The sequence below is a fragment of the Suncus etruscus genome, chromosome 15 (genome assembly GCF_024139225.1).
Source record: "Suncus etruscus isolate mSunEtr1 chromosome 15, mSunEtr1.pri.cur, whole genome shotgun sequence".
Taxonomy (NCBI): domain Eukaryota; kingdom Metazoa; phylum Chordata; class Mammalia; order Eulipotyphla; family Soricidae; genus Suncus; species Suncus etruscus.
The window spans coordinates 16,666,080-16,681,915 of NC_064862.1; the positions used below are offsets into that span (position 1 = coordinate 16,666,080).

Consider the following 15,836-nt stretch of genomic DNA (forward strand, 5'->3'; position numbering starts at 1 on the left):
ATCATCTCTGTTGTACTTTAAGCTTGTGTAAAGATGATTGACTTCAGTATTTCTCAGGAGGCTCTGCATCTTCTCCTGTTAAAGAACAAAAGTAGTAGTAAAGTCTTGCAAATTTGGTGCCTTTTGACTGCATAATGTTTGACAGACTGCTATTGAGGATAATAGTTTTATATTGAATGGAGAGAGTATCACATTGCTTACCACTTGATAGTACGTTTCTTTAATTCTTTAAACAAATTACTGTGTTTCCAGTAATACTTTGTATAGAAAATTCTTTATGCGTAACTATATAACTATGCTTAACTTCATTTCAGGGTTTAAAAATGCAATTCTGTTTAGTGGCACATTGTGTCTATTCAGCTTCATTACATATTTCTTTTTTTAAATTTATCTCTTAATTTTAGAGAAACAAAATTATTAATATTTCTATGCTCATATGATTTATTGGACAGTTAAAAACTATGAAATTGTTCAAAACTCTGTCAGATATACTTTCTCAGTTAAGTGTAGATTCAAAGCCCTTCAACCTTCATGGTCATGTCATTGAATGGTCTTAAAGGTCATAAGAAGGGTCTTGTTAACACAATGAGCTTGATTTAGTTAGGCTTTGTTTTAGAAAAGCAGATATATTGTAAGTATTTTCTGATGTAACTTTGTCTTTAGCCCCAGGCTTATAGTGTACTTTCTGTATTTTATTTAGCTTTTTCCCTATTCTCAAAATCAAAAAAAATCACATAACATATAAAATGAAGTGCTTTCCATTATAGGTATTACAATATATATTGTTCTTAATCAGGTTCACTTAAATATACAGGTGTATTTAGACTATTCTGCTTTCCAGAACATTTATGAAAATAATTATAATTGACACACAAAACATATTTGCACGCATGTATGTACAATGTCATATGCAATTGTTAAGACCATAGCACTTTTCCAAAAAATTTCTATGCTTCCCTATAACCTCATACACTCTTCATTTATTTTTATTTTCCATTATGTATTTCTATAATGCATGTGTTTTAGCCACTCCAGCTACCTAGGGTATCATTAGTCATATGGCCATGTGCTCTACAGATGGCATGTCAGACCTTTCAGTAGATCTTTTTTTTATTGTTGTTGCTGTTGTTGGTTCCTATCAGTGATGCTCGGAGAACCATACAAGCCAAGCCAGCCAGCAAACAAGCAAGCATGTGGCTTCAATCTTCTCATTGGCACATTTAGTTTGAGGCCCCTCATCAGGGTCACTCTATTTTCTTTTATTTTGGGGGGTCTTTCACAAATTCTGGAGCTGTCAGTGCTGCTGGTGCTGACTGAGGAGTGGGGAGCCTGTCTTATGCCACGTTGAACCTAGATCTGTGCATGCAGGTGTGCACTTGCATCCTACTAAACTAGCTCCCCAGAAGCTGGCAGGCACAATTGAACGTTCCGTTCTGTAGTAGGAAAATATATATCCTTGATGCTTGCTTTGTCTTTGATGGAAGTCAGAATATGTGCATTAATACTATTTTTAGCATAGCCTTTACTAATTTGTTGGCACATAGTAAATTAACTTTGCCTCTTAGTAGTATTGCTTATTATCATTAATGATCCATATCATCTTAAAATGCATCTTTTTTAGTAAAAGTGTTTGATAAACAGTAATCATGAATTTGATTAGATTACTATTATTTGGGTGTTTTGGGCCACACCTAGTGGTGCTTGGGGCTTACTGCTGTCCCTGAACTCTGGTCTCACTTGAGTCTACTCAGGGACTATAATGGGATGCTGGAAACTGAACCTGGCTTGGCTACCTACAAGGCAAACATTATACTCATTATATTGTAACTCCAGACCCTGATTAAATAATTTTTATTATTATTGAGGTAATATGGTTTATAGTAGTGGCATATAATAGTTTTTGGCATATAATGTGATTGTGCCACAACACCATCAATGTGCTAAAAAACTCTTCTCCATTATTCTTAAGTTTCTTCTCATCTACCATGGCTCTCCCTTCTCCCACTTATTCCTTCCCACCCCCCAACTTGATAACCTAACTTCTGTTGTCAAAGTCCAAGGGTTTATTTGCATTTTGACACTCTTTCTTTATATACCATATAATGAAATCATCAGGCATTTATCTCCTTCTTTTACTAATTTGTTTAACTCAGTCATCGTTACTTCGATCCAAATTGTAGCAAAAGACAAGGTTTCTTCTTTTACTGTAGCTAAGTATTACATTATATATATATAATATCTTCCTCTATTCTTCCTTCTGTCATTAGGTATTTGGGTTGTTTCCAGATCATGACTATCATAAATATTGCTGTAAATGAACATAGGTTTATACCACCAAAGTATTGTTTTAGCTTCTGATACAGGGTATTTCTAAATAGTTTTTTAAGCAGTTGTATAAATCTAAAAAATAATTCAATTTTTATGATTTGGATAACTTTTCTTGAAACAGTGTTAGTTCAGTGGATTTATTACATTCCATAATATAAGTTATTTCTGAGCATCCCTAGATTTAAAGAAGAAAAATGAACCATTTTATTTACATTTCTGTAGGTCAGCAAGTTGAGTTGAGCTCAGCATGACAGGCTTCTCCTTCAGTCACTTAGAGAAAGATTTACTGTCCAATTTGGTTGAATTCTAGTTTGCTTATTCACATGCCTTTTGATTACAAAATGGCAGTGGATTGGGCAGTATCTTTACCAGGTTAGTCCAAGTTTCCTCAAATAACACAAGGACTTCAAGAGCAAATGAAACAGTAAACTTTAAATGTAAAGATAGTTTTCCTACTTTTGCTTGTGAGATAACTGCAAACGTTCTGTTGGCCACTGTGAGAAACATAATTCCTAGGTTGTAGAGGAAGACGATAGGTTTGTGACTATTGGGGAAAAATGCTGCATGCATTTCTTGTTGAGACATTCTACTTAGAGTCAGTGGTTTTAGTATCCATTGATCTGAACTCTGAAGGTTAAAATCAGTTTTTCTCCAGATTATTCATTGCCCTCTGTTTTATAACTGTTATTAAAAATGAATAGCTTCTAATGTGGATTATTCTCTTAGTCATTAATTAATAGTATATCTCAGTCTCTTTATATAGTGCACACACATACACATTATAATTTTAGCAGCTCCTAGCATATGTTCCTTTTAAGTAATCATTATAATTTTTCTACTAATTATTAATGTAAAATTGTATAGTTATTATTCTTTAAAGTTTCTACAAAGATGGCTAAGACTTTTGTTTTGAAGATGAGGGAATTAAGTCATGTTTATACAAAATCTTACTAATAATTAAAGGACATGGAATTGTGTATAATTTAGTGTCTTAGTTTTTTGTTGTTGTTTTGTTTTTATTTTCGGGCCACACCTGATATCACACAGGGTTACTCTGGCTCTGATATCAGAAATCAGCCCTGGTAGTCTCGGAGGAGCATATCGCATGCCAGGGATCAAACGTGGGTTGATCATGTGGAAGGCAAACGTCCTACCCACTATGCTATCACTCTGGTACCATTGATTTTCTTTTCTAGTTTTATATTTTAGGGATCCACATTTTCTTATGTTACCTTTCTCTAAATTGCTGCTATGTTATTATTTTGTTGTAGAATTTACTCATTCCCACAAGTTCAGATATATTAAATTTTGCTAGCATTAAGGAGTTCTTAAGTTAGTTGTTGTAGAAATTATTTTACTTCCTTTCAACTTACTTAAATAATGAGAATAATACATTTTAAGTTTGGTGGTACTTAAATATTTGTACTTCTATGATTTGTGGTTTTTTTTTTTTTGTTTCTAGGAACCATTTTAAAGTCTTGGTGCCAAGAATAATGAACATTTTAGATATTAGAAGTCTTAGAATTTCTTTCTAAAAGAAAACTTATTTTGGAAAGCTTGTATAAATGTATATAAAATGCCTGCAGTTTCTCAGCAATATACATTGGTTTTATAGCTAATTGAGAAAACTTCTTGGAATATTGAGAATCAGTCAAGAGAAAATTTCTGATTTTTTTTTAACAATGAAGATTTTAATCTTTTAAATATTTGAGAACCAACTGTAGTATGGTGCTGCTACATTAGAAACAGATAATATTGTATGATATATAACAAAATACTTAACCTTAGGAGCTACATTTGTTTATTATTTGTATTCAGGGACTGTGAAAAAGTTACATTTACATTTTATTAAGCACATTATTTAGATAATGTTGTTAGTATTAGAGAAAATTAATGTAAATGTATTAATAAAGTTTAGCTACTGCTTTTGCAAAATGAAGAATCATATTTCTCATTTCTCATTTTGTGGGGAGCTACATTATATTTTTGCTTATTTTAAAATATTTTTGAATGTTCAAAATGTTTTTCTCTTTTTTATAAGGAAACTTTGGCGTGAGTTATTTTTTATGATGTTTATTACATTTTCTATTTTAATTCTTTTTTTTTAATCTATTGCATTCTGTTACTACCTTTTATACAGTTTTGTATTAACAATAAGTAGCTAACATTTATTGAACACTTAACCTATGTCAGGTCTATTTTAAGCTTTCTGTGTTTTCTCATATTTGCTCTTCAGGTGACCCTTGTAAGGTAGGTGTGCTTACTGCTTAGAAACTGAGACCGAGAGATTGAGTGGTTTACATAAGGTGGTAAACTGGTGAGTGACAGAGCTGAAAATGTAGTCCTGGCAGTCTTGTTTCGAAGAGCCTGTGCCTATAGAATAATCAGAATAATAATTTGTTTTCATAATTATTTAATCTGCAAATACCTGAAAGCAAGAAATGATAAAAAATTTATTGAGGTATAAGAAATGATAAAAAGTTATTGAGATATAATTGACATAAGATTAAGTGTACATATTTGAAGTGTACAATATGATAAGATTGGACACACTTGTATATACCTTTGAAACAACATGACCAAGATAACTAACCTCCCCTTCCCCCAGAATATTTCCATGTGGCGATCCCTTCTGTCTTCTGTTATTAGCCTTTATTTCACAATATCTAGGTAACTATTGATCTTTCCCCTGTAATAGACTGGCTTGTCTTTATACACCATCTAAATTACATATAAAAGAAATAAATATTAGAATAAATATTTTAATATAGCTCTTTTGTTAATTTGTGAATTATCTTTTATTTTTTAAGCGAAATAACTATTTTTTTTATAGTATAGCTCTTTTCACTTGAAAAGATTTTGAGAATCACTGATACCATTGCATGTTTATTCCTTTAAGTATACCACACAATTTGTTTCAATTCTTGATGGACATTTGACTGTTTTCAGTTTTTGACTATTAGAAAACTGCTATAAACTTTTATGTTTTTATTGAAATATGGTTTTCTTTCTGATGGATAAATATGTAGGTGAATGTAATAATTCATTCCTGGTGATAAATATTTAACTTCTTTTGAGAAGCTGAAGTTAATAATTAGTTTATAATTTGTTAACTAATATTTGAGATTATATTTACATATATTTAATTCCATGTGTATATTTGCTAAGGGAATATTTCAGTTTTCATTACAAGAAAAAATATATGGAGCAATAATAGTATAGTGAGTAGGCACCTTGCATGGGGCTGACCTGGGTTCAATCCCTGGCATCCCATATGGTTCCCAAGCACCACCAAGAATGATCCCTGAGCACAATGGTGTCTGTGGGTTGCTAACTAGGCTTTTGGTAGAGATTATCTTCCAGTATGTAAATATATTGTACAACTAAAATTTATTAGTGTTAAATGACAACTAGATGTCCCTTGAAAAAATTGTAGATATTATATCTAAAAAATATTCTATGTGTTTGAAAGGTGGTACCTCCTTTGATAATATAAAAGTACTTACTTAGTGACTCAAATCTTGGGCAATTTCTGAATTCTGAGCTTCTGTTGCTTTAATTGTTCAAAAGACACATATTACTTGCTATATTTGTGAAGTCATAAGATACTATAAGCTAATTTCTCTGGTCCAATAAATATTTCTATTCTCTAGTATTTAGTTAAGACAGAGAGTGTCTCTCAGTGAAAGAGCACATGCTTCATCCGAGGCCTAGTTTTATTCCTGATAACACCGAAAAGAAGAAAATGTAGAGTACATTTAAATGAGTCCTTCAGAAAAATTACCTTGCCATTTAAAATTACTTGAAAATACAGATGATGAACCTTAAGTAATTGTCTAAATGGGCATTTCCTCTAGGAAATAGAATATGGCTTGCATGTGTATTTAGTTGGTCCGTGTTTTCTTCTTGAATATCCAGAATGAAGTTGTTAATGGGAACAGCAGTTGTTCTAGATGTTTTATCTTGCTTCATTATTGAATTAGTGTCGACAGTTCAATTGTGATTATTATTATTACGTGTTCTTTTGACCTCTATTTCATAGAAACATGAAATACTGTAAGAGACATGTGGATTGTAGAAAAAAAACATTATATTGCTGTATAACTTCATACTTTTTTTTTAACTAAATAAGTGCTACCAAAGGATAGATAATTTGTCATTCTTTTAGAAGTCGAATGTTTAAAATGTTTAAAAGTACTGGAATGATAATAGAACTGAATACATGTATATAAGTTTTAATATGTCAGTGAAACCCTGTCATATCAAGAAGGAGATAGGTCAAGTACATTTCATGAAATCTAGACCTTAGTTTAAAAGTCTGCTAACTTTTAAAGAACTTACAACTTAGTGAGGAAGGTGGTTCTTTTACAATTCAGATTTGATGAAGATATAAAGTACTGGTATTAATTTGATACAAAATGACTACTGAGAATGAGAATAGTTATAATAAAATAGAGTGTGGGATAATGTGGGTTTTGAACCTGTAGTTTGTGATTCAGTGGTTAAATCTGGGATGGAACCACAGTAACATAGCTGATGATTTCACCAGATTTGAAACACTTGCTAACTTGAAAACTCATCTTCTTTTCAATCATGCTTTGCTGTCTGTCACAATGAGCACATAAACCTGATGGTTGTATATCATTTTTGCTTTTCCTAAATTATATACATCATACATAAAAGAAACCCCATAACTATACAGGAGCTAGAGCAGTGGCACAAGCAGTAAGGCCTTGTGTGCGCTAGCCTAGAACGGACCACTGTTCGATCCCCCAGTGTCCCATATGGTCCCCCAAGTCAGGAGCGGTATCTGAGCACATAGCCAGGAGTAACCCTTGAGCATCACTGGGTATGGCCGAAAAAACAAAAAAGAATCATATCTATAGCTCTATAGTTTACTAGACAGTATTTCAGCATTTCATTTTCTCCTGGAAATATTTTGTCTTGCAGGGTTACATTTTGCCATCTGCCTTTCCAGAGTAAGTGGCTCTATGTGGGCACTGAACGAGGCAATATACATATTGTCAATGTGGAGTCCTTCACGCTCTCAGGCTACGTCATTATGTGGAATAAAGCCATTGAACTGTGAGTTTGAGCAGATAATCGTATCTGAAAATATCAGTAGCATGTGTAATATAGTATATAAGATTATTGGTAAATTTATATATAATTTATTTCAGATATTGTTTTTACTAAATATAGATTTGCTAGTCCTTTGTAAGCACTGCTCTATCAGTAGTTTGTAAATGGCTTTATTTGGCACAGAGGCAGCACTCAGGAGTTAATCCTGGCTATGCACTGGAAATCGCTCCTGTCAGGCTTGGGGGACCATCTGGGATGCCAGAGATTGAACCCAGGTCGGCAGTGTGCAAGGCAAATGCCTTACCTGCTGTGCAATTGCTCTAGCCCCAGCAGTTTATAAATTTAAGCAGATTATTTTTAGTATGTGCATAGCTGAATGTACATGAAATATATGTATCTGTTTACTAGTGTAAAAATGTGCCAAGTTTAATTAGGAATAAAAATAATCTCTAATTTTTCTTTCAAATGTGAATTGTGTACCACTAAATTGTTTAATAATCTCTCATTAGGTGGCCATCAGTTTTTTGAAAACATTGGCCTAAATCCTTATTTGAGGCTAAGAGGGGCACTACGGTCTTACATGGACTTACCTAGATTCCATCTCCCTGAGCCTGATAGCAATAATTCCTGAGTGCAAAATCTGGATTAAACCCTAAGTCCTACTAGATGTGGTACCCAATCCAAAATTATTAAATAAATAAAACTCTATTTGATGTTGGTGAGGTAGTACAGCAGGTAAGGTGCATTCCTAATACTGTGCATAGTCCTCTGTGCAATATTCAGGAATTATCCTCGAATATAGAGCCAGGATTGGGCTCAGGAGTTAGTTTTGGCCAAAGCCAAAACATACAAACAAAAATCCTATTTGGTTTTACTAACTGATGAATATCTTGCTGCAGCTAGTTTTTAGTTAATTTTTTCATAATTTTATATAATAATGATTGATTTAAAAATTAGCAACAAAAATAATAGATTGAGCAGTAAGTATCCTATGTACCTTTCATGCTAATCTGTACTGTCTAAGGAAATTATGCTTGACTCACTTTCTCTTTATGTTCTTTTTCATTCTTATTTAGATGCTGAAATAAAATTTTCATCTCGTATTGACAGAATTTATTTTAATTTTTGCTGTTGCTTTTGAGTAAGGGAGGGCTCCTCATTTGTGTTTCTGTACCCATGGGCCACTGCTGCTGGCCTGACAGTAATTCGGAGGTCAAAGAAATGTTGTTAGAGATTGAACTGTGGGGGCTGTCATATACAAGATATGTAATCCATTCCTTTGAATTCTCTATCTCTCTTGTCCTAATTTGCTTTTAGAAAGAATTTTCATTATTGCACTCCACAGAATTTTTCTTTAAGTCTATGTCAGAAGGATAAATTGTGGCTTCACAAATGTATGTGTTGGTACAGCTGTAATTTTAATTAAGCCTTGGTTTCCTTTCTGTGGCCAGGATATGATTATCATATCTGTGCCCCTTGTTACAAACATGACTTTTAGTGGTTGCTCTTGGAGGTGATCACAATAGTCTGTTCTCTGCTGTCAGGATAACACCATGATTTCGCGATGACTCTGAAGTGTGGACTTTGACACTCCCTTGAGATTGATGAATGAGATAAGGTGCTAATATTAATGAGATAAGGTGCTATATTAAGCATCTGTTCTACCTCATTCTAGCTGTATAGCACTCTCCCCCCACCCTTGCACAAGTATAGGTATTGCTTCTTTTAGTATTTTTGAAAGCAAAATTTTATCTATTTTTGGTGTGAACTCTGGAACTAGATGGAATTGTAGGAATGAGTAAAATTCCTGGTATAGATTCTACTTTATTTGAAAATATTAAATGATATTCTGCCAAGAGAGCAGATCTTTTGTACTTAGATTCTAAATTGAGTATTCTTCCCTGAGCAGAAAGCATACTTAATTGTAAATCTTGCTGCCTAACATCGATTTGAGAGTTATTGTTTGAGTCTATAATTCCTATTTGTTTCTCTATTTTGAATTTTGTTCGTATATATGTTATTTCCTTATTAGAATGTTTTCATCCTTTCAAGATATAATTTAATTTTCTATTATTATTATTATTATTATTATTATTAAAAGTATGTAATAAAATTTTTATTGAGCCAAAATATTTACTGTTTTTCTTCTTTAGGTCATCTAAATCTCACCCAGGTCCTGTTGTCCATATAAGTGATAATCCAATGGATGAAGGAAAGGTAGTTTTATTCCCCTTTAAAAACATGATTTTATTACTTGAGTCACATGACTTTTGGTACTTAGATATGCAGGCTATTATCTGAGCTATATCTTGTAAATTTAAGATGACTAACAAAGGATATATATATTTTTTATACTTATTTATGTACTGTGAAGAACAATTAAATTAATCTGAATTATTTTGGAAATGTATTTCATATATATAGAATAAAAATTTATTTATAAAATATTTTATTTCATATAGATATGGAATAAAAACAAAAATATATATATATATTTTGATTTTTGGGCCACACCCAGTGTTGCTCAGGGGTTACTCCTGGCTATGCACTCAGAAATCACTTCTAGCTTGGGGGTAAGCTCAGCTCTAAGCAGCCTGGACAGCTGTGTGGGCCTGTCTCTTCAGTGTTCAGGTCTGGAGGTGTCTCAGGGCTACTGGGGACCATATGGGATGCCTGGGATTCAACCTGAGACAGCTGCGTGCAAGGCAAATATTCTATCACTGTGCTAACACCTGGCCTTGTAGGAGTTGACATTTTTAAAGAACAAATGTCTTTAAACAAGTAAAACTCAGTAAATAGAATTCAAGGCTACTTATTTATTCATTGGCTTATTCAAACTATTTCCAATGATTTGCTGATAATCCTGGTAGAAACAGTTTTTGAATTATTTTTACTCCTTTATTTATACCTTTTTTTTCCTTTAATTTTTGTTTTTTGGTCCTCACTCTTGGTGCTCAGGGGTTACTCCTGGCTCTGTACTCAGAAATCACTCCTGGCAGGCTCGGGGACCATATGGGATACAAGGAATAGAACCCAGGTCTGTCCCAAGTTGGCTATGTACAAGGCAAACGCCATACACTGTACTATCACTCCGGCCTCTATTTTTACTTTAAAAAAATTGAAGTAAGGTTTGCTGTTGTGCACATAGGAATGGGCTTTAACTTACAATTGTCCTAAAAGGCTTCCTGGAGGATATGGTGACCTAAAACAATATGAGGTTTAATAGGAATGTCAAACAAAAGAAGATGGCATTTGATGGGGGCTGTAATGATAGTACAATGGATAGGGCACATGCTTTACACTTGCTTGGTCAACCTGGGTTCAATCCCTGGCCCCTCAATATATTCCTCCCACCCCCAGAACCACCAAGAGTGATTGATTGATCCTTGAGGACAGAGTCAGGAGTGAGTCCAGAGCATTTATGGATGTAGCCTAAGAATGAACACACACACACACACACACACACACACACACACACACACACACACACACACCCAGAGTGTACACACACACATACTCAGAGTCCACACACACAAACACACACACACCCAGAGTGTCCACACACACACACACACACACACACAGTGAATCCTGAGCATTTATGGATGTGGCCTAAGAATGAACACACACAAACACACATATGAGTGAGTCCTGAGTATGGCCGAAGAATGAACGAACACACGCACATATGCATGCACGCATACAGCACGCGTGGCAAAGAAAAATAGGATGACATTTGAATGAAATGTCCCAGATTATGTTCCAGGTCATAAAATAAGAGAGAGAGCACGAATTGGAAAATGACAGTGGGCTGCTTTGGAGGTGCATGATCAGAGATGACTTTAGGACAAGCAGAGATCAGACAACAGGTCATTCATTTTACTGAGGAAAACCAGAGATTTTAAAAGGAGGCAAAAATAAATTAGATATTGAAAGAATTTAAAAATGACTCACTGATATTTTTTCTTGTCAGGGAAGAGACTAGAGTTATGGTTTTTTTATGATCAGCTTAATATATGGTCTGCAACAGAAAATACCTAGAAGGAGTATAAAGAAAAATACAATAATACTACCATTAGAAGTTTGAATCTCATGATCTTTGTCTAGGATGAACATAGTATGGAACCAATTTATAAATATATTAATAAGTAAATGAGATTGATGATATAGTGAATTAGAAAAGTTTGTGAATTTTAATGTATTTGTAAATATTAATATTTGTAAATTTTGGGGGCCGGAGAGATAGCTTGGAGGTAAGGCGTTTGCCTTTCATGCAGAAGGTCATTGGTTCGAATCCCAGCATCCCATATAGTCAACTGAGCCTATCGGGAGTGATTTCTGAGCTTAGAGCCAGGAGTAACAACCCCTGAGCGCTTTTGGGTGTGATCCAAAAACCCCAAAAAATTGTAAATTTTAATAGTATTTTGAAATATTATTAATATTTGTAAATATTAATAATTTACCACATATTAATAAGCCTGCATGCTAAGAACTTCTAAATGGCATTCTTTTCTTTTTTCAAGATATGAATTGACTGTTTTATTTGGTTGCTAATCCTCAAAGACTTATACACATATAATGCATGATTCTCATTATTTGTTCATGTGATTACTTAATATACAGATATTTCATTATAATTTTGTGTTTTTGCATATGAATGATACTTTTCGTGTGTGTCAACAAATTTTTTTTAACATTGATAAAGGTAATGTTTTTTTATTACAGCTTTTGATTGGCTTTGAATCTGGGACAGTAGTGCTGTGGGACCTCAAATCAAAGAAAGCAGACTACAGATATACATATGATGAGGTAAGAACACTTTTGCTAATCAAAAGCTATTGCCATTTCTCTAGGTTAGAGCAACTTCACTAAGAACTTATTTGGTGGGTTTAGTATAGGAAATAACTAATTTAGTTTAGGAAATAATTGTGTTCAATAATACAATTAAATTGTATACTCACATTGTTCAAATATTGAAATATTTTTACTACCCCAGTTACTGAGCCATCTAATTTTTCTTTTACCAGATACTATTAATTTTTCTAGGCTTTCTTTTTACTTTTCCTTTATTTTTTTGTTTTTGGCTATATCTGATGATGCAGGGTTTACTTCTGGCAGCCTCCTTTTCTAGGCTTTCATAATGCAAGTTAATCATTTTTCTTGCTAATTTCATTGCAAATGATAATGTTGGCAGTTATAGTTTGCTTGCTTTACTATTCATATAATAATTGATAAGTCTTATTTCTTAAACTTTAGGCCTCTGCTATAACTTATTCCTTCCTTATATCAATCATTTTTGATCAATTATTTGTTTAAGATAGTATATTTCAAAGACTAAGGTTTTTTGATTACATCTTTTTTTTTTTTTTTTTTTTTTTTTTTTTTTTTTTTTTTTTTTTGGTTTTTGAGCCACACCCAGCAGTGCTCAGGGATTACTCCTGGCTGTCTGCTCAGAAATAGCTCCTGGCAGGCACGGGGGACCATATGGGACACCGGGATTTGAACCAACCACCTTTGGTGCAGGATCGGCTGCTTGCAAGGCAAATGCCGCTGTGCTATCTCTCCGGGCCCGATTACATCTTTTTTTAATGTTTGAAACTATGTAAACACTGTGATTTACAAAGTTGTTCACAATACAGTTGCTCAACTAGAACTTTAAGTTAAATACCTGTTACTGTATAGTTGTAATTGCATTTCCCATCATCATTGTAAACCGTTTCACTCTCACACTCTCTGATGCCCTTTTCCCTCCCACCCTCACTTTTCCTGCATTTAAAATGCTTCTCCCTGGCATTTTACTTCATTCTTTCTCTCTCTCTCTCTCTCTCTCTCTCTCTCTCTCTCTCTCTCTCTCTCTCACACACACACACACACACACACACTCATTCTCTCTCTCTCACTCACTCTCTCTCTCTCTCTCTCTCTCTCTCTCTCTCTCTCTCTCTCTCTCTCTCTCTCTCATTCTCCTCTTTTCTGACATTCTGGTTTGTACTACTTACTACAAATGAAGAAGTTCCATGAATGTCCTTTCCATATTAGACCTTCTCTACTCTCATTGCAAACTCCTCACTCTGTGGCAATCTGCCACCATGCAATGGTCCTGATTTTCATCTCTATTGTTTCTGGATATTGTAAAATCAAGAAACAATCCACTAGTTGGGTGAGATTGCCCCAGGCATCAGGCATCATGTTTTTAACCCATAGGCGAAGGGATCTGATGATGCAGAGTAGCAGCAGAGAAATAATACCAAGCCAGTCAAAAGTTTCTTTGGAGTTAGCCTGCTTTTACTTCATAGCCTCTCTCAGCCACCTGCTCTCTGGAGCCCAAAGCCAGCACCTTCCTTTCTTTATTCGGTCCAACTTCCAATTCCAGTTGGGGGAAGGTTAAGTCAGGTACAAAAGCAACTATCCACTTGGCTTTTACATCTCAAAGTAAGAGGGTGGGGTGGGGGGGAGGAAGTTGGGGGAAAACCTTTGTTTAGGCTTTTACTTAGTTTCACCTTAAGGATATCATCCTCACACTGTCTTTTATTTTTCTCATATCTCAGTGAGTGAGATTGTTTATCACCTTTTCCTCTGACTCATAATACTTTCCATGTGCATCCATGTGTAATCAAAATTCATGACTTCATTTTTTAATGCTACATATTATTCCATTGTGTACATATACCACATTTTCCTAAGCCACTCATCTCTTGTTGGGCACCTGTGTTGTTGCCAGTTTCTGGCTATTATAAATAGTGCTGCAATGAACATAGCAGTGCAGAGGACATTTTTGTATTGTGTGTTTGTGTTACTAGGGGATATCCCTGACGAGTGGTATTGATGGAGCATAAGGAAGCTCATTTTCAGTTTTTTAAGAAATATCCATATTGTTTTCCAGAAAGGTTTAGAATAGAGGGCATTGCCACCAGCAGTGAATGACAGTCCAAGCATCCAGGCCAGCACTGGTTGTTCTTGTTCTTTGTGATATGTGCCATTCTATGTGGTGTGAGATGATGCCACATTTTTGTTTTTTATTTGCGTCTCTCTGATGACTAATGGTATAGAGCCTTTTATTCATGTGCCTTTTGGCCATGTATTTCTTCTTTGAGGAAATGTCTGTTAATTTCTTCTCCCCACTTTTTGATGGGGTTAGATGACTTTTTCTTGTTGAGTTCTGTCACTACCTTATATAACTTAGATATTAGCCTTTATCAGATGGATATTGGGTGAATAGTTTCTTCTATTCAATAGGTAGCCTTTGTGTTCTAGTTACTGTTTCCTTTGAAGTTCAGAAGCTTCTTAGTTTAATGTAGCTAAGAAAAATATTTGTTCATCTCTGCTTCCACTTGCTTGGACAGTGGTGTTTCCCCCTTGAAGATGAGATTAGTCTCAATGTCATGAAGTGTTTTGCATATGTTTTCTTCTGTGTACCATATGGTTTTAGATATGCTATTAAGATCTTTAGTCCATCTTGATTTGACTTTTTTTCATGGGTTAAAGAGAGGTCTGAGTTCAACTTTTTTCATGTAATTGACCAGTTTTTCCTAATACCACTTATTGAAGAGGCTTTCCTTGCTTCATCATGTATTTGTTGCCCCTTTATCAAAGATTATTTCATTGTTTATCTGGGGCTTATTCTCTGAATACTTAGGTCTGTTTCATTAATTTGAGGGTCTGTCTTTATTCCAGTACTATGCTGTTTTAATTACTATCGCTTTATAGTACAATTTAAAGTTAGGGAAAGTGATGCCTTCCACCCCTTTTCTCCTAAGGATTGCTTTAGCTATTCGTGGGTGTTTATCATTCCACATTAATTTCAGGAGTGTTTGACCCACTTCTTTGAAAAATGTCATGATTTAATTAAATTTGCACAATGCTTTGGAAGTATTGCCATTTTAATGATATTAATCCTCCCAATCTGTGAGCAGGTTATATGTTTCCATTTTCTTGTGTCATCTTTTACTTTTTGAAGCAGTGTTTTATAGTTTTCTTTGTATAGGTCTTTCACTTCTTTAGTTAAATTGACTCCAAGGTACTTGATTTTTTGAGGCACAATTGTGTATAGGGTTGTTTTCTCTTATTTGTATATAAAAGCACCATGAATTTTTGATTGACCATTTTGTAACCTGCCATTTACTATACAAATCTATATTTTCTAGAAGCATTTTGTTAGTCTTTAGGATCTTTCTTTCTTTCTTTCTTTCTTTCTTTCTTTCTTTCTTTCTTTCTTTCTTTCTTTCTTTCTTTCTTTCTTTCTTTCTTTCTTTCTTTCTTTCTTTCTTTCTTTCTTTCTCTCTCTCTCTCTCTCTCTCTCTCTCTTTCTTTCTTTCTTTCTTTCTTTCTTTCTTTCTTTCTTTCTTTCTTTCTTTCTTTCTTTCTTTCTTTCTTCTTTTTTGTTTTTGGGTTACTCCTGGCTCTACGCTCAGAAATCGCTCCTGGCA

At 34.1% G+C, this 15,836-nt stretch overlaps 1 protein-coding gene across 1 annotated transcript in view; it reads left to right on the forward strand.

Annotated features, from left to right (window-relative positions):
- The window catches only part of STXBP5 (syntaxin binding protein 5), a 190,851-nt gene that overhangs the window by 47,912 nt on the left and 127,103 nt on the right, over nucleotides 1–15,836 (forward strand). Inside the window, exons 5-7 of the mRNA XM_049789323.1 lie at nucleotides 7,279–7,413; nucleotides 9,564–9,627; nucleotides 12,136–12,219. Coding sequence (XP_049645280.1) covers nucleotides 7,279–7,413; nucleotides 9,564–9,627; nucleotides 12,136–12,219 — 283 coding nt within the window. The remainder of the gene's footprint in view (nucleotides 1–7,278; nucleotides 7,414–9,563; nucleotides 9,628–12,135; nucleotides 12,220–15,836) is intronic.